General features: G+C 37.2%; 1 protein-coding gene across 3 annotated transcripts; it reads right to left on the bottom strand.

Moving 5' to 3' along the window:
* Positions 1-1,271: 1,271 nt before the first annotated feature.
* EMB2083 (AAA-type ATPase family protein) lies at positions 1,272-25,861 on the bottom strand. Of its 3 annotated transcripts, XR_016082272.1 has the most exons (13): positions 24,252-25,861; positions 22,127-22,299; positions 21,716-21,817; positions 21,436-21,600; positions 21,133-21,273; positions 13,167-13,325; positions 4,470-4,555; positions 4,038-4,116; positions 3,043-3,165; positions 2,884-2,940; positions 2,531-2,787; positions 1,908-1,984; positions 1,272-1,688 (listed from the first exon to the last, which is right to left on the bottom strand). XR_016082272.1 is itself a non-coding variant. In XM_010255704.3 (12 exons), the coding sequence occupies exons 1-11, from the start codon at positions 25,573-25,575 to the stop codon at positions 2,572-2,574; spliced, it is 2,625 nt and encodes an 874-aa protein (XP_010254006.1). In that variant the 5' UTR covers positions 25,576-25,861; the 3' UTR covers positions 1,272-1,688; positions 2,531-2,571. The 3 variants fall into 3 exon arrangements, 2 of the variants coding, with proteins under 2 accessions (XP_010254006.1, XP_088753459.1); XM_010255704.3 differs by lacking the exon at positions 1,908-1,984; XM_088897333.1 differs by lacking the exons at positions 1,272-1,688; positions 1,908-1,984; positions 2,531-2,787; positions 2,884-2,940 and adding an exon at positions 3,750-3,875 and having other exon boundaries at positions 3,037-3,165.
* Between the last annotated feature and the right edge of the window lie 17 nt (positions 25,862-25,878).

Raw genomic sequence — 25,878 nt, 5'->3', positions numbered from 1 at the left:
CAACCACCTAGCTCTAGCTCTCTCTTTTCTCATAAAAGAAGAGATATAAAACCCTAATATAATAAATTTCTAATCTAAAGGTCAAACTACCCAAACCGTTACCATTGACCCGAAAACCCTACGAGCACGTATCGCCTTACCATGTGATACGGACCAATACGCACGAACTTATTTATTACAAAGTAAAGACAAACACACTACTCGAACCTATGTCTCCCAACATGGTACACACCTTTATCCCAAGGCAACTCATAAATCATTAAGGCAACTTAATACTTGTGTAAATATTTGAAATAAAATAACTTTTATTACATATAACACCTACACAGTACATGTAATTCAAATAAATAATATATTTTTGTTCAACAATTTTAACTAAAAACTATAAAGAACAATATTCAAAATTGATATTTTATAAACCAATGGAATAAATAATCTATCAAATTTACATTAAAATCAAAAGATGATTTTAAACTCAAGAAATTTATGTAAATAAAATATTAATAATAAAATAATTATTTTAATACTTAAAATTAATATATATTAAATTATTAATTAATTAATATTTTAATGTATATTACATTAAGTAACAACATATTAAATAATTACAAAAATAAAAAATGTTTAGAAAATATTTGTGAGTATAATATTTAATAGAATCTATCAACCCTACTAATCAACATTTATACCAAAAATGGTTTTTAATTTTAGAAAAAAAAACTATAGAAACAAAACTATCAATAATGTAATAATTATATTAGTAATTAAAAACTATATTAGAAATTTTAATAGATTTGATATATTTTAAATTGAAATTATATATTTTTTAAATTATTAATTGATATTTTAGTTTACATTTGATAATTTAATATTTAATTGACTTTTTTGTTAATGTAAAAAATTAAAAATAGTAAAATATAAAATAATTGATATAATAATTAAAATATAATATATGCATATGTTATGTGTCTTGAACTCTTATTAATGCAAAATCAATAAAATTATGTGATATTTATGTATCCTATTTGTGACTATTTGATTTTAAATTTAATGTTATTAATATATTTATGGAATTTGTATGTATTTATTTCCCCAACGTATCTAAGCATTTTCATTTTTTTCGTCTGTATCCATGTGTTTCCAAAGCATATCTGTATCCATATTCAAATTGTCCGATACAATACTCGACACCGATATTTTGATCATTGATTGTACCTGCACCTAAATTGTAGGTCTAATATTTTTTTTACTTAATTAATAGTAACAGAATCTAAAAATCTAAAAATAAATTAAACAGCCACATAAACCATTTGGCACAATTGACACTCCCCTGTGAATATGATGAAAGCACCGGGGAAATCTATTTACTTTATGGATAAATGATAATATACAAAAGGGAATAAGAACACTTTCTGGAATAACGGAAGACAAACTAAGTATACAAACATTCGACTTCCAAATAGGTGAAATCCTTTGCTGTTTCAAGATTGCACCTTCTGGTCTCCAAGTTCAGCCGACGACGGAGATCTATCAACCGTTTGCAAGGTGCATTTGAGTTCACTTTACCGACCCAGAAGTCTCTTCTTCCAGTTAGCATTGGTAGAATGGGGGCGGGCCAATCTTTCAAGAGAGTGCTCTGCTGCAATAAGTTCTCAGGACAAAGGCAGTATCGCATCAGACCACTAAACCTGGGAATAAGAAAAAGGAATTTTGATGATAAGACAGTAATTAGCATTATGAAGCAACTGCAATTATGATGACAAAACGACGCTGGACAACTGTTCAAGGTTTTGGAAGAGGTGGAGTGAACATGGACATTAACCCCCACCATTTCCGCATGAAATGACCACTCCCAGACACAAGTCACACAACCATGCATTTTCACACTAGTTGGCCTGAGATTTTACCATAATAGAAAAAGAACATCTTTCTCGGAAAGAGTAAGCTTCACAGGCACAATGATTTTTTGCCAAGCCACGTACACCTAATTGATTGGATCAGCAAAAACTGGATATGAAGTCCACTTAAGGAAGCGCTGCCTGGATGCTCAATAACTATAACTAACATAATATTGACATGCTCAAGGATTAACTAGCAAAAAACAGTTGGGAACTTAATAAGTTGCAAAGCAATTTCTCAAAATATTTGCACTAGGTAAAACACAATATCATCACAAATCCATGAAAATTATCTTTTATGAAACAAAGATGATCTCCATTGGCAATTGTGCACGAGTTTAGAAATGCCCAATTAACTACATTCTAAAGATCCCGACCTCCAAATTTGCAATTTCCATGACAAATCATTCCTTTTGCAATAAAAATTGATTTTAGCTTCAAAAAAGAATCAATTTTGCTTGAACTCATTCTTCAAATAGCGATTCTTTGGAGCAGAATCTTAATTGAGCATAGCCTAAATTTCCAGGGGAAAACTTCTAGATATATTCACATACAAAAATTAACACTTGAATATCAAGATGCCATGGTATCTAATTAGATAAAACCCAAATGTAGAAGATATAAATAATTACCCTCAAAAACAGGAGAAGATGGAATAGACTAGTCATCCACTTCATAGAGTGCTCTCTTTAACTGTTTCCTTCTTGTCCACCATCATTTCTTGGAACTGCATGCGCTTGGACACCCTGATATCAACTATGTTGGGTGGCATTGGTTCAAGGAAACCATGTACCTCAACTAGGCGAAAGAATTCCTGCTTGGTGAGACTTTTCTTCTGAATGAGTTCACCAACCACAGCATCCATGAGTTTTTGATTTCGATGTAGGATCTGAAACATACACATGACATCTCATATGGCTGTACTCGCAAGAAAAGATCTAAAAATGGTGCTTCACAAATGCTTCCTCAACTTAATTAAGGTTACCTCTTTAGCACATTGATAACACATGTTAAGAATGCGCAAGGCCTCTAAATCAATATCCTAAAGAAGAAGAACAAAAGTCAATTGTCATGCTGATAATCATTTCCACCTCACATAATAACAGAGGAAAACAAACCAAAAGAATGGCATGGTGGAGGATACGTTAAGTTTATCTGCAACCCAAAAGTCAGACAACCCATAATTTCTCTCAGAAAGGCCACCAAGGACAAAGGCTCGTGCAGCTGATCTAGCATTATCTGCTGTTTCTGCCCAAATTGTGCTCAACTGAAAATTTTTCAACAGATTAGAAATCTTCCTTTCAAATGATAGCACTAGGACTAAAGAAAACAATAACAAGCAAATAATATATAAAACAAACATAGAAAGCAGCTACTATCTAGAATGAAACACATAAGTTGGGCACTAATTCATCTAAAACCAGGCAGACCAAACACTAGAAAAAAGAAAGGAAAAAGGAACCCGTGCACTGCAAACGGCTCATCTCTTCCAACAGTTACATTTGCCAAGGTTTTTTAAAGGCTTATAGAATTTCATGTACACTATAATATGAAAGAACATGGATTTTGTAAATATATATCCCTTTAGAAGTTACTGGTCATCTATTTTACATGCTGCAGAAAGTAGAAAAAAAGACCAAGGTTCGTAAATGAAGCATCCATCCACCTTCATCCTCAATGCACCTTACAAGTAAAGCACAAAATTGTTGTGCCAGTTCATGAAGATCTAGATAGGTGGTGTGGTTCATCAACATCAGAAACACATGTTTAGCTGGGATTTCCAGCTCCACTCAACTAATTCTACAAACCAAAGCTACCATATTTTTGCAGTAAGGCACCTCCATTACATACTTCTGTAGAACTGGAAACTGATCCCTTGTATTAATAAACTTGTTCGTAAGTGTTGCCATGAGAAAACTTCCAAGAACAAAATCCATTTACAGCACTAGTTTGGGAAGTAAGGAACAAGACTGCCACCTTAGAATCATTCCACAGAGCATCATCAAGTTAAGCAGTGAACTCAAACACAAACGCATTATCACTTAAACATTCACCTCAATCTGCAAAACATCTTCAGAAAAGCCTCTTTGCTCATATTTAGCATCATTATTATAGACCAATAATAAATGGTTGTCTTACCTGATCCTCACCATACCAAATCTCATCAGCTGCACGTGGTGCTAGTTGAACAGTAATATGATCCAGGAGAGATTGCCGACTGCATGGGAAATCAGGGAAGAGAAATGAACAAACGAGATTGTTAAGATGCTTTCCCATAAGCTGCCTAGATAAATCCACTAGAAGTGCAAACAAAATTCACTCAAGGGAATCCCACCAATCTTAACCACTAAATCTGTTCAAGAGCAGTTTGCTTGCCATTCACTTTTTAATTACAGCTATATTATTAGTATAATTATATTAATATAAGGTATACACAAAGCCCCTCTGTACAATGAGATTCTGTTCACTAGACTTCATGACTAGGAAGAATCTCCAAAAATGACAGAAAAGTTGTATTACAGAAATATTATTATTTGAAAGCAATAACTGGTATGTGAAACAATTTCATACCTAAGCATTCCCTCCTTGAATTTCACATGGTCCATTTTCACTCGCACATAGCCAAGTTCTCTACCAGCTCTAGGTGAGATTGTGAGCTATCCAAACCATATAATGAAGTTTCCATTAGAATGATAGCATGAAACAAAATTCTTAAAAAGTTATTTAGGCATGAACATTATAAAAGTAAGGAGCAAAATGCAAGAATGCTAAAGCAAAAGCCTGGAAAGTTAAACATGTCAAATCTCACCTTGAAATAATCAATTATTCAATGAATGTGAAAAAATGCCTAGCTTAGCCAAGACATTCCACTTTCACTAATCAGCCTATCATAAACAATTTGCAGATGGGAGCCCAATGACAGGAACCATTTAGCCGCTTCAAGTGCTAATTAACAACCTATTTGTTAATTAACATAATGACACCGAGCCCATATTGCAGCCAATGCTACTAAATCGGCTGCTTTATTTTCAGGTACCAACTATTAAGAATTGTTTTCCCCTACTTGCTGCATCAAAAACTAAATCACAAGCTTCTGATAAAAAACGAGCAGTTCTAGTAAGATTTCTAATATGAATACCTTTACGCTTTGCAGAGATGTAAGGTGCCATTCTAGGATTCCATTTCCTAGTACCATGACCAAAATGCACTCTTGCTTCCATTATCTCTTCCAAATTTATGTTCCAATATCTTCTTGTCATTTCTCCCCACACTTCCTCTTTTTTTTTTTTTTAAGAAAAAAAGAGACGAGGTACCTTGAAAATTCATATCATCATACTTTTCTATATTTTTGTAAAATTAGTTTCATTTTGAAATTTGTAAGAACTTCACAATGAATTGCTTGGGTTATAAGTTCCACTACTACAGTTTTTTTATGAGTAACATCCAAAGAATTTATCAAGTTTCAGTAAAATGAATGAAATTTACAATATGGTCATGGCTTGCGCCCTCATGCTACTTTAGGTAGCTTCCCATCATTTCATTTTATTAATTACATTGCTTGCTGTTTCTCCTTCTAGATAGAACCCCTGTACATTTGAGCCCTGTTTATCTCATGTCTTGCTAATGTATCCACTATTCCATTTGCTGATCTCTGAATCCATGTGGACATGGTTCTCAGCTCCCTTGCTAACCATCTCAGTTCTCTTAATATATGTTGGTAGCACCAGCTTCCATTCCTGTTGTGCCTAAACCATCCGACCATTGAATCTCCTTGCACTATGAGATTTCTATAATTAAGAGCTCTTCTGTTGGTTTCCAATGGTTTTGGTAGGCTGGTGCAGCATCATATGATTACTAGTGACATGAAAATGGAAGAACAAGTGGATTATAAAAAAATGGAAGAACAAATATCCTATGTTCACTTAATTTCATGTGGTGAGAATACAATGACGTCTGTTTTTGGATAGAAATATTTCTTTGAAGAAAGGTAATGTATTGTATTGAAAAAAAGAAAATATACACCGCCCAAACCTATACAGCAAAAAACTGTGCAAAAACTAGCTCCACCAGTACAAAAAGTATTGCTCAATCATTACAAAATAACAAAACGGTATTCAAAAAAGAGCTGTATGGTATATCTTTAAAAATTTTGTTCACTACAACCCAAGAGTGTATTCTACCTCATAATTCCTTTACAATTGTCCCTTCTGTTTTTTTTTTCCAAATCTTGAAAGATTCTGCCATTTCTTTCCGTTCACACAGTCCAAAAGATTGCAGGAATCACTTTCCAAACTAATTTTCCTCTTCCGCTCAGACCCTTCAACTGCCAACTAGTTAAAAACCACAGATTTTGGAAAACAAAAGTGTCTTCCAAAAATGTCCAATACTTTAGACCACAGCCTTATAGAAAAATAACAATGCAAAAATAAGTGATGAACAGATTCCACTTCCTCATTACAGAAAACGCAGTTAGTGCTATCAATTAGAACACCCCTTTCAGTAAATTATCTCTAGTCAGACATTTGTTCAGAGAGGCTGTCCACGTAAGAAAAGCAACCTTCCTTGGAGCAGCTGTATAGCAAACACTTTCCCAAAGGAAACTACTTTCCCCCCTCCCCACTGGCTTACTATAAAAAGATCTAACTGAAAAATTGCCATCCCTGCACCATCTCCATTCTCTTTTGTCAACTTCCCCTGATCTGCTTGGGATAAAACTGTGAAGTTTATATAACAGATCAGCCATTTGCTCCACCTCACAGTCATTTAAGCTCCTCTTAAAGGAGACCACACTGCTGTACCATTTTGAAACATCAACAACTCTGCCACCAAAGCTTTCTTGTTTACAGTTAAGTCAAATAACCCAAGGTAGATCTCTTTCAGCCTAATTTCTTCATACCAGAGGTCATCCGAAAACCTTACCCTCGTACCATCCCCAATTTTATATCTAATTCCTTTAAAAAAAATCTGATTTGGCACTTTTAATACCTTTCCACAGGGAACACCCATATGTAAGGGTAACATCACATGAAACCCAGCTATCTCCCTTTTGATCATATTGTCATGAATAACTTCCCTTCACAGGCTATCCACCTCCTCATTATATGTCCAATGCCACTTCCCAAACAGAGCCTTATTAAAGAACTTCAAGTTCCTTATTCCCAACCCACCACTTTCTTTGGGTTGACAAACTTTTTCCAGCCAACTAAGTGAACAAATCTCCTATGTTCCAAATATGGGGGCCAGATTGCCAGAAAAGGGAAAACAAATCTCCTATTTTCCAGATATCCTGGAACCCTGTTGTTTTAACAGAATACTGAATTTGTGGGGTGTGGCAGTTGGTACTTATTCTAGAACCCTCAATTTTTCACCAGTCCCCTGAATACAAACATGGCCTAAAGGGATAACTTTCCGATGCAAAGGACCAAATACACTGAAAATGAATTAGTAGTTGCTAGGATTATACTGGTTGTAGAAGGAAATTGATCAAAAGTAAAACTGCCATGGCAAATTATCCAGATAATTGTGATGGTAAAATCATGTCAAATACACCTAAACAATGACATGCATATAAAATATACAGTAGAAAACTCTAATCTCCTTTATTTGTTGATGTGCCTTTGAAACACCAATTAAACCAAAGAGGCTTACCAAAGCATAATGATTGCTTTTAAAAGGTTGTCAAGATCCTGATCAATAATCCAAAAACTAAAAAAGGCCATATGTCTTCTCCAAAGGATATAATGCATAGATGCAGATGGTTGGATGCTGATGCTAACACTGATGCAACCCATGGAAAGGCACGAGATGCGACCTTTCCTTTAAAACTAGTTATAGAATTATAAGTACAAAAGAAATTACACAGAAGCCCAAAATAAAGTAGCCTGAAGAACCCCTTGTTTTGCAAGTGAATCAGCCACTGAGTTTGCTGATCTGCCTACCCACTGAACTCTGATTGTCTTATTCCTTGTCAGCCATTTAACCTTTTTGAGAAGATCTCTAAAACCCCAGATCACGGTGTTCGGATCCTTTAGCTAACCCACTATCACCTAGGAATCCCCTTCAATAATCAGAAGCTCTATGCCTAGCTGATTTGCAAGCTGGATTCCTTGTACAGCAGCAATTAATTCGGCCCTTAAAGAGTCTCCCACACCCGCAGGACCTGAGTACAAAGATATAGTGCTATTGTCTTTGTTTCTCAGCACTCCTATGCCTGAAGGTCCTGGATTTCCTCGGCTACTTCCATCAAAGTTCAGCTTAATAAACTCCTCCCCTGGTGGCATTCATTCAACCACATGTCTGTCCTTCCTGGTAGAAGTATTAGCCACTTCTAACCAACTTCTCCATAGGTCATCAAAAGAGTGCACCGAAGAGCTTTAGAGTTTTCAGTCATTGAATTGCCCTTGTCAGAATACATTCTTTAACTTCTGAGAAGCTCTTTTCTTTTTCACAAAAAATTCTGGTGTTCCTTTTTTTTATCAGCAAAAGGTGATTTTATTAAGAAAATGATATGAGAATTAGTACAGAAGTTGAGTAGCCTCGGCTACCCCATTATCCTTTAAAATTCCACCTAAGATTTTGCTTTATATCCTTACAACTAAGTAGGGGTGGCCACGAGCCGAGCTCTTCACAAGCTACTTGAGCTCGACTCGGTTTCAACCGAGCTTCTAACCAAGCTCAAGCCTAATAGAGCTTGGCTCGTGAGGCTCGCGAGCTGAGCTCAATATATATATATAATAAAATTATAGAAAATAATATATAATAAAAATATTATAATTCTTAATTTTTTAAATATCAAATAAAAAAATATTTTTATATATAATTTTTTATTTTTATAAAACCTTTTTTCTCAAATCAAGCTCGAGCTCGAGCCTTGTACAACCTTGGAGAGTCGAGCTCGAGCCTCGTACTATTCGGCTCAACTCAACTCGAATCCACCCCTACAACTGAGCCCAAAAACAATGTTCCCTATTAGCCCTCGAGCTCGAGCCTTGTACTATTCAGCTCAGCTCAGCTCAGCTCAAATCCACCCCTACAACTAAGCCCAAAAACAATGTTCCCTATTAGCCCCTTGCTTCGCTAGCTGGTCCGCAAACCCATTTGCTGCTCTTGGAGTCCACTGAAATAATAACTGCATGTCCTTGGTAATGTGATTAAGTTTCTTAATCTCATTTCTGAACACCCATGGAGTCCTTCCATTCTGCTTTAGCTAGCTTATAATTACAGGTGTTCCTTTCTTCCCAAACTGTCCACAACAAAGCTGCTCTTATGCACTTCCACATAATTCTCCCTCTTTATGTGCCATTCAAAGATAGACGAACTAAACAACAAGCTAGTATCAGATGGTAGGTTCCACCTACACACAAAACAACATAAAACTCCAATTCCATAAAGTTTTTTTTATTGGAAACAGTAACTTCATTAATATAACTTAAGAATAACTTTCCAGATTTAAGTACAGCTGTCAACTCCTAAGTAAGTGTTGAGCCCCCAGTAATCTTTCTTACAAAACTGCCCAGGACATTCTCTCCCTCAGGGTCCCTTGTTTAGCCAATGTGTTAGCTAAACCATTAGCTGATCTCCTTGTCCATTTGAAGCATGCACCGATCTCCCTTGTTATGTTGAGGATTTCCCTTATGGGCTGTCTATAAATTCAAGCTCCCAACTTACTAGATTGCAGCCACTCAATCAACAATTTAGAGTCTCCCTCTATCTCGATTTGGTGTAACCCCAATTGTTTTGCACATCTATACACCTTGAAGCAAGGCCATCACCTCCTCTCTCAATGAGTCCCCCACTCCTATTGGTTCATAAAGTTGTAGCAAAGGAGCAAGAGATCAGTAAGTGGTGACAGTCCTCATTCTGAGATTTACAAAGAACACACTAATTAGGGGATAAGCACCACTTTGGTCTTCTCTTTTGCAGATTTTCAAAGGTATTAATCTTACCATAATAAACTTCCTAACAAAAAACAACAATCTTTGGGGGAATGGGACTAGTCCAGAATTCTTTAACTAGGAAGTTCTGGGGTGCAGAAGTCGAGCAAAGGGACTTAAAGAAAGAGGAGCAAGTGAAAAAGCCTTTCGGGTTAGGGGTCCAAATTCTTGTGTCAAGTTTGAGGGGATCTAAACAAATAGACTCGAGTGAAGACAACAGTTCTGAAACACAAGCACTTTCATCATCACATAACCCTCTACGGAAACCAAAATCCCAGTTTACAAAATCTAGAACATGATATTGATATATCATATCCAATAACCATGGTGGTGTTTGATAAATCTGAAATCTGAAAAGTTAAAAAGAAATCAAGTGTCTAAAATCTGAAAAGAGACAGTTGTTTTTTGACTTTTTAGAGGCTCTGAATAAAGAAGGTTGTTTGTATGGAATCAAACCTTTAGCATCTGAAACTCACTAATTTTACTATTTTACCCATAAATTAGACTATTTGGTAATTTTGAGTTCAACGTGTACTATTTCATAAAAATAATTTATTAAATTCAAAATAATATTGAAAAATATGAATAAATTATAAAAATAAAAATGATTTATTAAAATAAGAAAAAATTGAATGAAAAGTGAAAATAGTAATAAAATCCATAAAGCAATAAAAAAATATTTAATAATTAGAAAAATAATGTCTTAAGGAAGAAGAAGATGAAAAACAGTGGACGGAAGTTGCAACAGTGAGAGTTGTAATAGAGGAGTCACTTGCTTAAGACACTTGCCGCCGCTGGTTCGCTTGGAGTCACTTGCGGAGGAGGAGTCACCGCCGCTAGTTCGTTGGAGGAGTCACTTGTTGCCATTGTCAAGAGTTGCAGCAGCGATCAAAAATGAAAATGAAGAAGAAGAAGAAGAAGAAAGAAGAGGTGGTCTCAAAATTTGTCTATTTCTTTGGGTAGGAGACACACCTTTAAAGGATCCGTTCCCTTTGCTACTTTCTGTTTCTTTGTACAAAAAAGAGGTGGTCTCAAAATTTGTCTCACCTTTGGGAACACCCTTAGATCCTACTTGGGATTTTGGGTTTCGTAGAGGACTTAGGGATGATGAAATTGAATCTCTTTCTGTCTTGCTTGGTTGTCTTCATCAGGTTTGTTTGGATCCCTCCAAGCTAGATAAGAGGGTATGGACTCCTAGACCCAATGGAACCTTCACTTGTGCTTCTTTCTTCAAGTCCATCTCTCAACTTTCTACTCACCAACCCTTTCCGTCAAAAGAAATTTGGTGCAGGCAAGTCCCCCCAAAAATTATGGCGTTTTGTTGGGAAGTATTCCATGGGAAAGTAAACACTCTAGATAACCTACAAAAGAGAAGACATTTCCTCTGTATTTCTCCTAATTGATGTATCCTCTGTAGAGTTCACGGTGAGGATTGTTACCACCTATTAATATCTTGTCCCTTTTTTGCAGACCTTTGGGCTTGGATACTTTCATTGTTTGGGAGTAGTTGGAGTCTACCAGCAGAAGTTCGCATCCTCTTCAACCATTCTACCTTTTATTGGCCTACAAAAATAGGGAGAATTATGTGGAGATGTGCTCGTGCTGCCTTGATTTGGACTCTTTGGGAAGAAAGGAACGCTAGAATTTTTCAAGAAAAGGAAAGGAGTAGTCAGGAATTGAAAGACTGTGTGCTGAATAGGGCAATACTTTGGCTGAAGACCTTGGAAATCTTTCATCAATTCTCCTTTAATGACCTTTGGAGAAATTGGTTAGCAGTAGCGAGGTGTTCATCCCTAAAGGACAAATCAATTACAAGCTGGTCTCCTCCATCTGAAGGCTCACTGAAGTTGAACTTTGATGGAAGTAGCATGGGTAATCCAGGATTATCTAGAATGGGGGGTGCTTTGAGAAATGAGAAGGGAGAGATTTTGTTGCTCTACTCAGGTCCCTTAGGAATTGGGGACTCCATCAGGGCAGAACTATTAGCTGTTGTACAAGGGGTGCAATTTGCAAACCAGCTAGGGGTACAACACCTAACAATCGAGGGGGATTCAAAGTGGTGGTGGGTTGGTTGAAAAATCCTGAAGAGGCTATGTGGCGTTACAAGAATGAAATGAAGAAATTTAATTGGTTGACAAGGAATATATTGGTCATAGTACAGTGGGTGGGGCGATCAGCAAATACTTTGTCAGATGTGTTAGCCAAGCAAGGGGTAAATAGGGAAGAATTGTTTTGGGCTCAGTTGTGATTCTTGCTTTTCTTTCATAGTTTACTTGTAAGATTCAAGGAGGGGCTGCAGCTCGCGCCTCTCCCTGGGATGTTGTATGAACTCACTCTAAATCTGCTTCTGAATTAATAAATTTATTATCATTCATCAAAAAAAAAAGAAGAATGAAGAGAGAGAGAGAGAGAGGGCTGGAACTCGCCGCCGCCGCTGCTAGTTCGCTAGAGGAGTCACTTGCTGCCGCTGCGTCAAGTGGAGAAGATGAACGGTGAGAGGGAGAAACGCAAACATGTTTTTAAGGGTATTTTGGACTTTCAGCCAGGTTTGAAATGCATCTGAACGCATTCAGCACCTGGCCCCGGTCTTACTATTTCAGATCTGAAAATAATTTTCAGACCCAAATTCATATACACTTCCAAATACCTCTGACGTCTGAAAGCAAAATTTTCAGACTTCAGAGGTCTGAAAAGTGTCATCAAACGCCACCTAATATAATGCCTTCACTTTTATGTTTTAAGCAACTTATAGTTCCCGATACTTGTAAGTTGTATCCCTGCAATTTCAATTAACTTCCAACATTTACAAGTTTCTTATTTTTACTGACAAAATAAGGGGACTTATCATAGGAAGTGTAATACATAAAAAGCACAACACTTATTTGGGCAAATCCCATGTGAGAAGACAAAGAAACCATTTATTATGCTAATAGATAATAATAATTAAAAGATGAGGGTGTTTTTGTCTTTTCAAACATGTATTATGTGTCTTCTGATTAGGGATGCTTTCCTTCTAAAAAAACTGGGGGAGTTAAAAAGAATAACATTTGACATAACACATTTATGGATATGGACAAAACCGAATCAAATGGGAAAACAGGATTCCTGTAGCCGACCCCATAGAGATAGGACAAGGCTTAGATGGTGATGACGATGGTTTGAAATAACATATTTAAACTCTAGTACTGTACATGCAGTATCCAGTGTAAGTGTTGGTACTGCATTGTACCAACATGGTGCACTAGGTGCATTCATGCATCAGCTATCATAGCTTTCATGTAGAAAATGAGAAAGATAAATATATGAAGTAACAAAGTTGAGTAGAGAAAATTACAAACTCAATATTCTTAAGATCAGGAAAGTTCACAGCTACTACAGCCATGGCTGCTTCATTAAGAGCTAGTTGCTTCCACATCTCTGGGCTTCTATCTTTTCTATCAAGCAATCCTCTTTCTTCTATTTGTGCAGCTTGTAGCAAATCATCAGTTGTAATCTGCAAGTTTAAGAAAGGCTTTAGCACAATATCAAAAGAATGAAGTACAGTGATAAAATTGAGTTGCTTATAAGCTGGTGATTACATGTGTCAGACTAAGGCTTTTCTTGGCTCTGGATGTGAATACCATGTGGCAGACAAACTGATCCAAAACCAAATCCAACATGTATGCCATGCAGTTGATCCATAAAATGGATTCCTAGATGTAGTTTTAACTTTTTTGAATACCATGTGGCAGATAAACTGGTCCATACCCAAATCCAACAGGCATGCAATTGATCCCATAAAATGGAATCCTAAATGTAGCTTTAACTTTATTGATACAGGATCATGTTTTAGGAACCTGCCCTTGATCAATTGGTCCAATGCAAGGTCCAAGATCACCAATCAAGTTGGAAGAGACTTGAGCAATATACTATCAAGATGAGGCCTGGCTACCTGAGTGCTACAAATACTTGTGGAGGATGAATGTGTAATGACCAGAAAAAGCAAGCTACACCACATAAGTAGATCCTGGTCCAGGACATCCCAATTGGCTAAGCTCTGCTCAGCCATCCAATTGATTAGACATCTCATAACCATTGCAATCCAGTAAGATATTGGGTTGATTAATGTTTAATTAGGGATTTAGCCAACTGTCATTTATCTAAATTAAAGTTTTTCTTTTTCCTACCTTAACAAATTACTTTGAGTTATAGCTTGGGCTTTATTTTAATAACTACTCCGAGATTTATAATTTTGTTGCAAATAGCATCCCTTTTATGCTTAAAGATTAGGCTTATCTTGACTTGCCTATCTAAAGATGTTGTGAAATATAGAGGGAGAAAAGAAGAAGATTTTCTTTATTGATGATAAAAACATATTGAGCATACACCTTAAATAAGAAAAGATAGGAAAGACAAACCCCTAGAATTTCTCTCAATCAGGGATTGACTAAATCTTTCCCTTAATCCTAGGATATGACTTTCCTAAATTTATTCAAATCTAATATTTCCTAAATTTATTCAAATCTCTTAATCATATCTTTCTTAATTTGCCGCAAATCGTATCTTTCTTAATTTGCCGCAAATCATGTCTTTCTTAATTTTCCGACACTCCCCCTCAAGTTGGTGCAAAGATATCTATCATGCCCAACTTGCCAACTTGAAGTTCAAATGGCTGTCTCAACAAGCCCTTAGTCAAAACATCTGCAACTTGCTGCGTGGTTGGTACAAACGGAGTGCAGATTATTCCTTCTTCAAGCTTCTCCTTTATAAAGTGTTTGTCAATCTCAACATGTTTAGTCCTGTCATGTAGAACCGAATTATGAGCAATGCTGATAGCTACCTTGTTATCACAATACAGTTTCATAGGAAAGCTCACTGGTATCTTAAGATCTGCTAGCACCCTCTTTAGCCAAAGAACCTCACACACTCCTTGAGCCATTGATCTGAATTCAGCCTTAGCACTACTTCTAGCAACTACACTTTGCTTCTTGCTTCTCCAAGTAACTAAATTGCCCCAAAGAAATGTGTAGTGCCCCGAAGTTGACCTTCTATCAGTGATCGAGCCTACCCAGTCCGCATCTGTATACACCTCAACCCCTCTCTTCTCATTTTTCTTGAAGAAGAGTCATTTTCCTGGTGTGCCTTTTAGGTACTTAAGAATTCGATACACAACTTCAAGATGTTCTTCGTACGGGGAGTGCATAAATTGACTCACCATGCTCACAGCGAAGGCAATATCAGGACGTGTATGTGACAAGTAAATCAATCTTCCTACCAGCCTTTGGTATCTTCCTGTATCTACTGGAACCCCATCTTTAACTTCTCCAAGTTTAGTATTAACTTCTATCAGAGTGTCTGAAGGTTTGCATCCACTCATTCCAGTTTCTTTCAAGATATCTAAAATATATTTTCGTTGCAAAACCACAATGCCCTTCTTTGATTTTGCCACTTCCATTCCAAGAAAATACCTTATCTGGCCTAAGTCTTTAATCTCAAATTCCTTGGCTAAGCTCTGCTTTAGTCTGCTCATCTCTTCAATATCATCTCCAGTCAAGATTATGTCATCAACAAAGACAATCAAAACCGAAACCTTGTCTTTGGTGGATCTTTTTGTGAAAAGAATATGATCAGATTGTCCTTGACTATATCCTTGACTTTTAACGAACCTTGTGAATCTCTCAAACCAGGCTCTGGGAGACTGTTTAAGTCCATATAGAGATTTTTTTAGTTTGCATACCTTAGTTCCAAACTTCTTAGTGAAACCAGGTGGAGGATCCATATATACTTTTCTTCCAAGTCTCCATTCAAAAAGGCATTCTTCACATCCAGTTGATTCAGTGGCCAGTCAAAATTAGCTGCAACAGATAAGAGTACTCGAACTGTATTTAGTTTCGCCACTGGAGAAAAGGTCTCAGAGTAGTCTACTCCATATGTCTGAGTAAAGCCTTTAGCTACTAGGCGAGCCTTGTATCTCTCCAAGGATCCATCTGAGTTGTACTTTAGAGTGAACACCCATTTACAACCAACAACTGTCTTTCCATCTGGCAGGTCCACTTTCTCCCAAGTAGCATTCTTTTCCAAAGCTCTCATCTCCTCAAAAACAGCTTCTTTCCACTCAAAAACATTTAGAGCCTCCTGGATACTATTAGCAATGGGTACACTAGACACTTGTGAAATAAAGGCACAATATGAAGGTGAAATATTTTTGTAAGATACAAAATTTGACAGAGGATGTTTTGTACAAGAGCTAACACCTTTCCTAAGAGCAATGGGTAGATCAAGCTGACTAAAAGAATTAGAATTACCTGGAGGAATATTTTCAGGGATTTTTGGAGAATTATCATGAATTTCATGATCCAAGGCCTTTATACTGCGAAATAGTGCCTCTCCTTTTCTGTGCTAGATATTCCCTTGAATATACAAGGCCTTTATACTGTTTCGCACGCATCTCTGTTGTTTCAGCTTTTTCATTTTGAGATGGCATCACCAAAGGTTGTTCATTTTCAATATTTAATTCATTTGTTTCCACTAATTTTGTATTTTCTGCCTCGCTTTCTTTCGGTGATTGGTTGTGAGGAACATCATTATGGACAAATTCAAACATTAAATCAGAACCATCTAAAAAACCATCTTCACTAGTGTTGCTCTCCCCGTGAAAATGGGAGTTGCTGTAGTATGAGGTTCCTTCAAAGAATGTGGCATCCATAGTCACAAACATCATTTTCAAAACTGGATCAAAGCATTTGTAACCTCTCTGATTTGTGGGATAGCCTACAAAAATACATTTATGTGCTTTTGGATCAAGTTTTGAACGTTTAGGGTCATGGTTATGAACAAAGGCCACACTTCCAAAAATTTTTAAGGGAATGTTTGTCACTAGCCGAGAGTTTGGAAAACAGTCAATGAAAACCTGTATGGGTGTTTTAAAATCCAAAATTCGTGTAGGCAGTCTGTTAATCAAATAAGTGGTTGTTAAAACAGCTTCTCCCCAAAGATACTTAGGAACCTTAGTTTGAAAACTTAGGGCTCTAACAACTTCAAGGAGATGTTTGTTTTTCCTTTCAGCCACCCCATTTTGTTAAGGTGTATTATTACACGAACTTTGGTGTACAATTCCTTTCTCAGCAAAAAAATTCCGTAACACATTGTTAAAAAATTCCTTTCCATTATCACTTCGAAAAATTTTAATCCGAGTCTGAAATTGTGTTTGAACCATGTTATAGAAATTTTTGAACACAGTTTCAGCATCAGATTTCTCTTTTAAAAGGAAAACCCAAGTGACCCTAGTATGATCATCAATAAAAGTAATGAACCAACGTTTTCCAAAAAGAGTTGTTACTCTAGAAGGGCCCCAAACATCACTGTGAATCATGGTAAATGGTTTTGATTTTTTATATGGTTGAGACTGAAAAACAGCACGATGATGTTTTGCTAATTCACAAGATTCACACTTGAAAACTGAATGATTTTTATTCATGAATAACTTGGGAAATAGATGCTTTAAATATTGAAAGCTAGGATGTCCTAATCGATAATGCCATAACAAAACTTCACTGTCACTAGAAACAGAGATAGAGTTGAAACAAGTCTGTCGGTCTTGCCTTCCAAAGGTAGATCCTTTATTAAAAAGGTAGAGACCACCGTCCTATTTAGCACTCCCAATCATCTTCCCCGAGGTTAAATCCTGAAATTCACAACAAGAAGACCAAAAATTAACTCGACAATTATGATCAAGGGTTAGTTTGCTGACTGATAAGAGATTGTAGGATAGGTTAGGAACATGCAGAACATCTTTGAGGTTTAGAGAAGGAGAAATAGATACAGTTCCTTTCCTAGCAACAATAGCAAATGAACCATCTGCAATCTTAACCTTTTGATTCCCTACACAGGGTGTATATGAAGAAAAGAATTGCAAAGTGTTGGCCATATGATCAGTGGCACCTGAATCTAGTATCCAGGAGCCATTAGATTTGGTACAAGCAATGGTTGCAGTGAAAAAATTACCTGACTGAGCTAGAGAACAGGATGGGTTAGAATTTCTTAACGATTGAGATTGAAACATTTTATATAAGTGCTCAATTTGTTCCTTTGTGAAAGGAAGAGACTCTGAGGATGATTGCTGCCCTGGATCCGAGTTGCTTACTTGAAGTGCGCGGACATCTCCCCTTGACTTGTTGTCACTGCCAAATTTTTTCTTCCAACCCGCCGGTTTCCCGTGCAGCTTCCAACAGGTTTCCCGAGTATGCCATGGCTTTCTACAATGATCACACCAAGGCCTCTGCTTTCCTCCTCGTTTATCTCCGTCTAAGTCTGCACCTCGGGCCACAAGAGCAGATCCTTCATTCTCTGTTTTTGTTTCACTAACATTCTTCAACATCACTTGCCGTCGTGCTTCTTCTCTACGCACTTCTGAAAAAACCTCTCTTATAGTAGGCAAGGGCTTTCGTCCTAAGATATGTCCCCGAACCTCATCGAGTTCTTTGTTCAAACCAACCAAGAAGACAAAAACCCGACCTCTTTCTATCTTCTTTTTGTATTGAGCACTGTCACTGGGACTTTCCCATTCTTCTTCTTCAAATAAACCCAACTCCTGCCAAACAGCCATCATCTCATTATAATAGGTTGTTACTTCACGTTCACCTTGTTGCATCTTCCACATTCGGGTATTCAGTTCGAACAGTTGTGAATGATTGTCCAAATCTGAATAGGTTTCCCTAACAGCTTCCCACACATCGCGAGCCGTCGGCAGAAACATGAATGGTTTTCCAACCACCGGATCCATAGAGTTGATCAACCAAGCAGTAACCATAGAATTTTCAGAACGCCACTGCCTGTACTTTGGATCATCAGTGGCTGGCGGTTTCACTTCGCCATTCAAATAGCCGAGTTTCCCTTTGCCATCAATCACCAACCGCACGGACTGAGACCACTCAAGATAATTTTTTCCATTCAATTTGTGAATGGTAATTTGATGGGAATTCTCAGAAAGAGAAATAGCCGTTGGCTGAATACCTCCCTCCGAAGACGTCACACCACTAGTAGCATCCGAAGATGTTGAACCTGAGCCAACCATGGCGACCTTAAAATTCATGATCGAACCCTAAAGCTCTGATACCATGTTGCGAAATATAGAGGGAGAAAAGAAGAAGATTTTCTTTATTGATGATAAAAACATATTGAGCATACACCTTAAATAAGAAAAGATAGGAAACCCCTAGAATTTCTCTCAATCAGGGATTGACTAAATCTTTCCCTTAATCCTAGGATATGACTTTCCTAAATTTATTCAAATCTAATCTTTCCTAAATTTATTCAAATCTCTTAATCATATCTTTCTTAATTTGCCGACAAAAGACATAATTGGATGCAAATGCAATGGTAATGCATGAAACCAAATCCACATACATTTTGCTTCCAAGAAGCAACATCAAAAGAATGGATTCGCTGCTGAATCTTCAACAGCAAAAAAATGCTTCTGACAAATTAGTGATTGAGCCAAGGTGACACCTCTGTAGCAATTTGATCATTGTAATACACCCTCTACTAATCACTTTTATTGACCAAAATGCCCTAGAGTCCAGAGGTGCTGCCTTGTTCAGTCATAGCACTTCAGCACCACGATATGCCACTAAAGCTTCAATAGCACATCCAAAATTCAACACCAATATCAATAAATAGTCATAAGAAAACTGTATAGACTATTGACACTAAAATGTTCAGTAAAATCATTCCAGAATCATGTCTTCTCACTCTAGCTGATTCTCCAGCACAAACATCCCATGGCAAGAATTCAACAATGGAATTACAATCAATCTTTTAAAACAAGGAGGCATGACATGACGCAATCTACTACCTGGAGGCGTGAAGTGTGGTTCAGAACATAGAAGGCATAAGCCTCCTTAAGAGGAGGGGGGTGAGAAGGAAAAAAGAGGGGTAGGGGTGGGGAGGAAGAAGAAGAGGAAGGAGGATCTCATCTTTTATTTATTTCCCCTCCTCTTTCCTTCCTTTTCCTTTCTTTTTCATTTTTTCTTCTCTTTCTTTCTTTTTCTTTCCCTTCCCTTCCCTTCCCTTTTCCTTTCATTTTTTTTCTTTTGTTGTCTTTTTTTTTGTATTTTTGTATGAGACATGCATGAGGTGCATCAGGTGTACACCTCTAGCATACGCATACGCTGCATACCTCATGCAAAAGGCATATGAGGCGTACGCTAGAGAGGCATCAATGCCTTTGGCATAAGCCTCAGGGCGTTTTGGGGGCACCTTGCCTGGAGGTGTGCCTCCAAGTGTAACACCTTTTAAAACACTAATTACAATTTGATACATCTAATAATATCTATTACCTAAGTTCACTTCTGTTGAGTTAATACAATATGACATGAAAAAATAAACACAATATTATATCAGGCAATCTCAACTTATTTTTTAGACTAATTACTTAGAAAATCCATTCCACAGAGAAAAAAAAATCTGTGAATTAAATTTAATCTATATATATATATGATCAAATCCCCCTCCCTACTATAGTTAGGCTAAGGGGCTGTTTGGTAACAGCCGTAAATGCTAAATTGAAAAGCTTATTGCTTTGTCTTTTAGCATATAAGTTTTTAAGAGGTTGGGCTCCTTAATGGTCGAAGCTGAAGTTGGGTAGATCACTATACCCTTGAAATTTTCATTATTTAATTATTTTAACAACTAAAAAAAACAAAGCAATAAGTCTTTCAGTTCAGTAATTTCATCCGTTGTCAAACGACCCCTAAATTAAGGTTCACATTAATGGATCAAGGGATAGGCAATGGCCATCTAAGTGATTTTCATAACACTGAAAAACTTCAGATAAGGTGAGGGGCAAACAAGAGAAAGAACAATGAACACACACACACATATTTTTGAAGCTAGCAAAAGCTAAATCATGAAACAAGAAGGATTATTGTCTTTTCCAGCAATCTCATTTTCTGCATGTTGGTAAATTGGCCAAAACAAAGACAAGTGGGATGAGAAAATTAGAGGCGAATACTCTAATATACTTGATAACATCAACAACTGAAGGACCTTCTGATGTAGGATGGGAAGGGGAAGTCCTGCAGTTCTGTGCATAGGGGTTGGTCAAAAGGGTTTTAGATCCAAAATATGTGGAGAAAATTGATTTTCAGATCTGGACTGCAGTGAGTGAAAAGGGAATGACAGTTTTTCAATTTTGAGGGAGCCAAAGCTTAGATGGATAAAGATATTCAATATTTTCAATGAAGACTGACTGACTGACCATTAGATTCCATAGTAAACCAAAACCAGATGCATTATTTGAGCCCAAGCTGTGCAAGTCCTACCTCAGACCTTCCATCACGCATCATATTAATGGCAGCAATCTCAACTATGTTGGCTAGCTCAGCACCAACCATTCCCTCTGTTATACTAGCCACAGCCATGTAATCCACATCCTCAGCCATTGGCTTCTTACGAGCATGGACCTAATACCAGAAGATTAAAAAAAATCACTGAAAATATCTCAACATGAATTGACTTGCCAAAAAAATACATGAGAAGACTCTAAAGAAAATGTAAAGAATGACATTGTGGACACCAAACATGTAAATATGCAAAATAATGTATACTAGATATGAACTACTTACCTGCAGAATCTCAATGCGACCAATAAGGCCAGGTTTAGGGATATAAATTTTTCGATCAAACCGTCCAGGCCTCACAAGTGCCGGATCAAGAATATCTGGTCTATTTGTAGCAGCAATGGTAATTACATTCCCTCTACCTTCAAACCCATCCAAGCATACAAGGAGCTAGAATTCAATTAAGAAAACAAGAAATATCAGTATCTAATTTTAAGTAAAAATAGAAGAAAAAAGCAACAATAGTGATCCATGATTCATAAATATCAAGCATCTCCCTGCCAACCTGATTGAGAGTAGCATCGCGTTCTTGACCACCAGAGCCCTTAATTAGACCACGCTCCCTTCCAACAGCATCCAGCTCGTCAATGAAAACAACAGATGGTGCCTATAAAAATCCACATGCTAATTATTATTTGTTAAAGAATGTGCTTTTCCAACAAATCCAAGACTAATCTGGTATACCTATAACAAATCCAAGACTACTAGTACTACTACTAACAATAGTAACAATAATAACAAGGTAGGGTTTTTTGATATTTATGTGATGCTGACATTGGATATCATGGTGGAATTAACAGAAAGAATTACCATATAACAACATAAATTATGTTCTTATACAAAAGGTAGGTCACCAAATTGCACAAGTAAAGAAAGAAAAAATAGTTAAAACGGAGCAGTTCCAGAGAGTACTTACATTCTCCTTCGCTTCTTGGTATAGTGCTCGGACACGAGAAGCACCAACGCCAACATATATTTCCACAAACTGTGATGCAGAAATTGAAAAGAAGTTAACGCCTGCCTCACCAGCCACAGCTTTTGCTAGTAATGTCTTCCCCACTCCAGGGGGGCCACAAAGAAGTATGCCACCTAAGAAAGCAACAGATCATATTATTATAAAGCTGGTGTTTCAACTCAAGCTAAATCGCCTACAAGGAATCATTGTGATATATTGTAACAAAACCTAATGCCAACGACAAATATGAACAAAGCAAATACCGGCTTTAATATGATATCTGACACAAAAAGAAACTCGATTTCTCGTCTTGTTGCAGTTATATTTATATGAACTAATTGAAGTGTACTGCAACACAGGCTTGTCACAAGAACAAAAATAAAATAAAAAATAAAAAATAAAAGCAGAAGAATAGCATTATACCAGAAATTAGAATCTAAATAAAAAAAAAGGATTGAAACCCCAAGGGTCCATGATATTGGGTTTCTAATAAATAACCAAAATTTTCAAATATATAAAGATGGCTTTTTTTTCAAATATTTGCGGGGGCATGAACTTGTAAGTTGTAACAATGACCCAAAATTGAGATGAACTAGAAGAATGTTATTATGAAGTAACCAAAAAATTAGAATCCAGATCAAACAACAGATGAAAAACCTCAAGGCTCCATGTTCAATAACTAACCATAGACATAAAAATATTATACAAAGATGGGTGGCTACCAAATCTTGCATTTTTCGAAGTTAGATGTATTCCAAGAAAACTGAACTCCATGGTAGGTAGTTCAGCTAGATCTGTGGTGGAAAGGGGGGAATTTCCAACATAAAGCAATCCAGGCTCCTCCTGTTCGAATTAAAGTCTCTTTCACCATGTAAGTTTCTAGGTTCTAGCTAGAGACACATTGATTGTAAGAGGAATGGGCATCCACTCAACAGCATGTATTTTCGCAGCGAGGGCTTGGAACAGCAGATTATTAGGTTATTCATTGCTCATTCATGTTGGCTGAGTTGGCATATTTTTGCGGGGTCGTAAACTTCAAGTGGTGCAGTCTGAGGACAGTGATGGAGCTTAAGTGTTGGGTGGAATTTAAAGGGCCTAAATGAAAGAGGCAGAACAGTGTATAGCATACAAACATTGGTGATCATATGGATAGTTTGAGGGGAGAGGAATCTCAGGATCTTTGAGAACAAAGCATCATCATTAGATCAAGTCATCCAGAAGGCATTATCTTTTTTTCATGACTGGCAGTACATAAAGCTTTAGAAACGTGGCTTATCACTTATATTTTCATCATGTCACAGTGTCACACTACAGGTAATCTATTGGAGACAATTGACCAGGCTCATCCTCTAATGAACTCAGAGGTTAGGTAAATTAGAAGACTTATTTGAATTTTGAAGGTGACATAAATAAAAAGCTCCATGTCAGCATGTTATCAAAATCCATCCCAACATCCAGTGGACTTGTTTCATTTATATTTAAGAGGTTTTCCAAGAAATTAAAAGGGTTGTAACAGGTATAAAATATTTGAAACATCTTCCCAGTTTTACTAACTATACTTAGCAGTGGAGATCCTTCCAAGAACTACTTAAAATAATTCAGATCCTAAAAGAATTTCATACTTGATATTGTATCATGCTATTATGTGATGTCATTTTAGTGTTATTATGAACTGGACCTATTACACGAAACAAAGCATACCATTTCTTTAAAGTTTTTTATAAGACTAGGGATAGTTTGTATAGTTGAAAGGACCAAGCTCCATATACAAAGAGCTAAATGGTCCATTGCCCAGGACTCGTGTACAAAATATATAATCATTCACCAGGATAAGATGCAAAACTGATGTTGTGCCAATATCACAAAAATCGCAAAGCAGTAAGTTCCATGGATTCATAACCTACTTGCTAAACCCCTTTATGGACCATGCATTTATGTGCCATGTTACCCAGTTACCCAGGATGTAAGTGAACTGATTTTATCCTCGAGCTTGAATACATAAAGTATCAATTTCAATAGAAAAAAAAAATTACCAATCGAAAACACTTCAAAGGAAACAATTATATGAGGGTAAAGGAAATTTGACCTGGTATTTTTACTCCTCTCCTACGGTACATTTCTCCATGTGTGAAAAACTTAACAATCTCCTCAAGCTCAAGACGTATTTTACCAAGTCCTGCAACATCTGAAAACTTCACGTCAAGACCTCTCTCCATATACTGAGGAAGTCTTTTACTATTCGCTCTACGAACACGAGCACCAGACTTCATGAACTGCATTGCCATTTTAAGATAAGCATTCTGCTCACTTCCCCCTTCCTCACCATCATCACCTTCACCCTCAATTCCTTCCATTTCCCTTTCTAGCTCCCTCATTTTCTTCCTCTCCTCTGCCTCTGCTTTCTCAATCTTCAACCTGTCTTCGTAATCCTTCTTCTGCCTCCTATAGCTCAAAACAACAGTCCTGTAAAAGATGAAGAAGAAAACAAACCCAAGGGCAGTTGCTACATTCTGATCCCGAGCCATGTTGGCCCATACAATTGCCATACGTTGGTAATTCCTCCTTGCTTTACGCAGAGACTCTTCATGCTTTATCTTTCTCAATGCCCTATTCTTTTTCTTTTCTTCCATCTTCTTCTCGGCCTTGATGGCCTTCTCCATCATTTTACGTTCTTCCCTCACCCTGTCCAGTTCAGCTTTCTTTCTCATCTGTAGCTCCTTCCGGGCCCTCTCAAGCTCCAGCGCCCGCCTTGACTGTGGCTTTGGTTTCACAAAAGAAGACATGAAGAGTGGTATTTTCAACAAAATACCTAAATAAGGTACTGGAATTTCCGGCTTTTTAATGGGAGGAGTATACGCATTGACGCAAACTGAATCCAATTGTAATTTATCCCATGATTCCCAAAACTTTCCATCTCTTTCCACCGACGGTAGGACAGTCCTCAAAACCCTAGAATCCTCTAAAACGACAAGAACAGCATCAGGCCGTTGCTTTAAACTTACTGTGGGGAGCTTGATAATGTGTTTAAGCTTTCCCTCTTCCTTCAAATTCAGTATGTCCGTATAAGGAATTCGGTTGGTGACAACCGGCAGCCCTTGAGACCACGATTTTAGTTCTTCGGGTGACAAAGCTTCCATCTTCTTCGCCGAGCGCTTTTTCTCTGAGACCTTCGGCGCGGCATGAGCTTGAGGCAGCGAAGAAGAGATAACTGTGAGAGTTACAGAAAATTCAAGTAACCTGAATCCATTTCTCTTCGTTTTTTCTTCATCGCAATCCTCCGAGTTCTTCGAATGACAAGAAATTGATGAAGGCACATAGAATGATGGCTTAATGCGACGAATTAGAGTTCGATTTCTTAAAGGAAGAAGAGGTGAGAACCTCAAAGAACCGACGGTAGAGTAGCGCTCCATGGCATTGAACACAAAATTTCAACAAGATGGATAGATCACTTGCAATTTCGACATCAGCAGTCGGGTTACTCAATCTATTTGCAGAAAAACCTCTGCATTCCAATGAAATCCCTCGCGGAAAGTAACAGGTTGAAACTAAGGACCGAAAGCTTCTGCCTCTCTTTCCTATTCGAGGAGACGAGAAAATGGAATTACAATAAATGGATATGGCGGACGGAGCTTGCTTTGGATGTGCAGCGCTCGCGCGTCGCGCCTCGCTTGCGGCGAACGGGTAGAGTAAACTCATCAGTCATCACCGAAGAT

This window comes from Nelumbo nucifera, chromosome 2, assembly GCF_055504915.1.
Source record: "Nelumbo nucifera cultivar China Antique chromosome 2, China Antique-T2T, whole genome shotgun sequence".
Classification (NCBI taxonomy): domain Eukaryota; kingdom Viridiplantae; phylum Streptophyta; class Magnoliopsida; order Proteales; family Nelumbonaceae; genus Nelumbo; species Nelumbo nucifera.
This window is presented reverse-complemented; position numbering and strand designations above follow the sequence as displayed.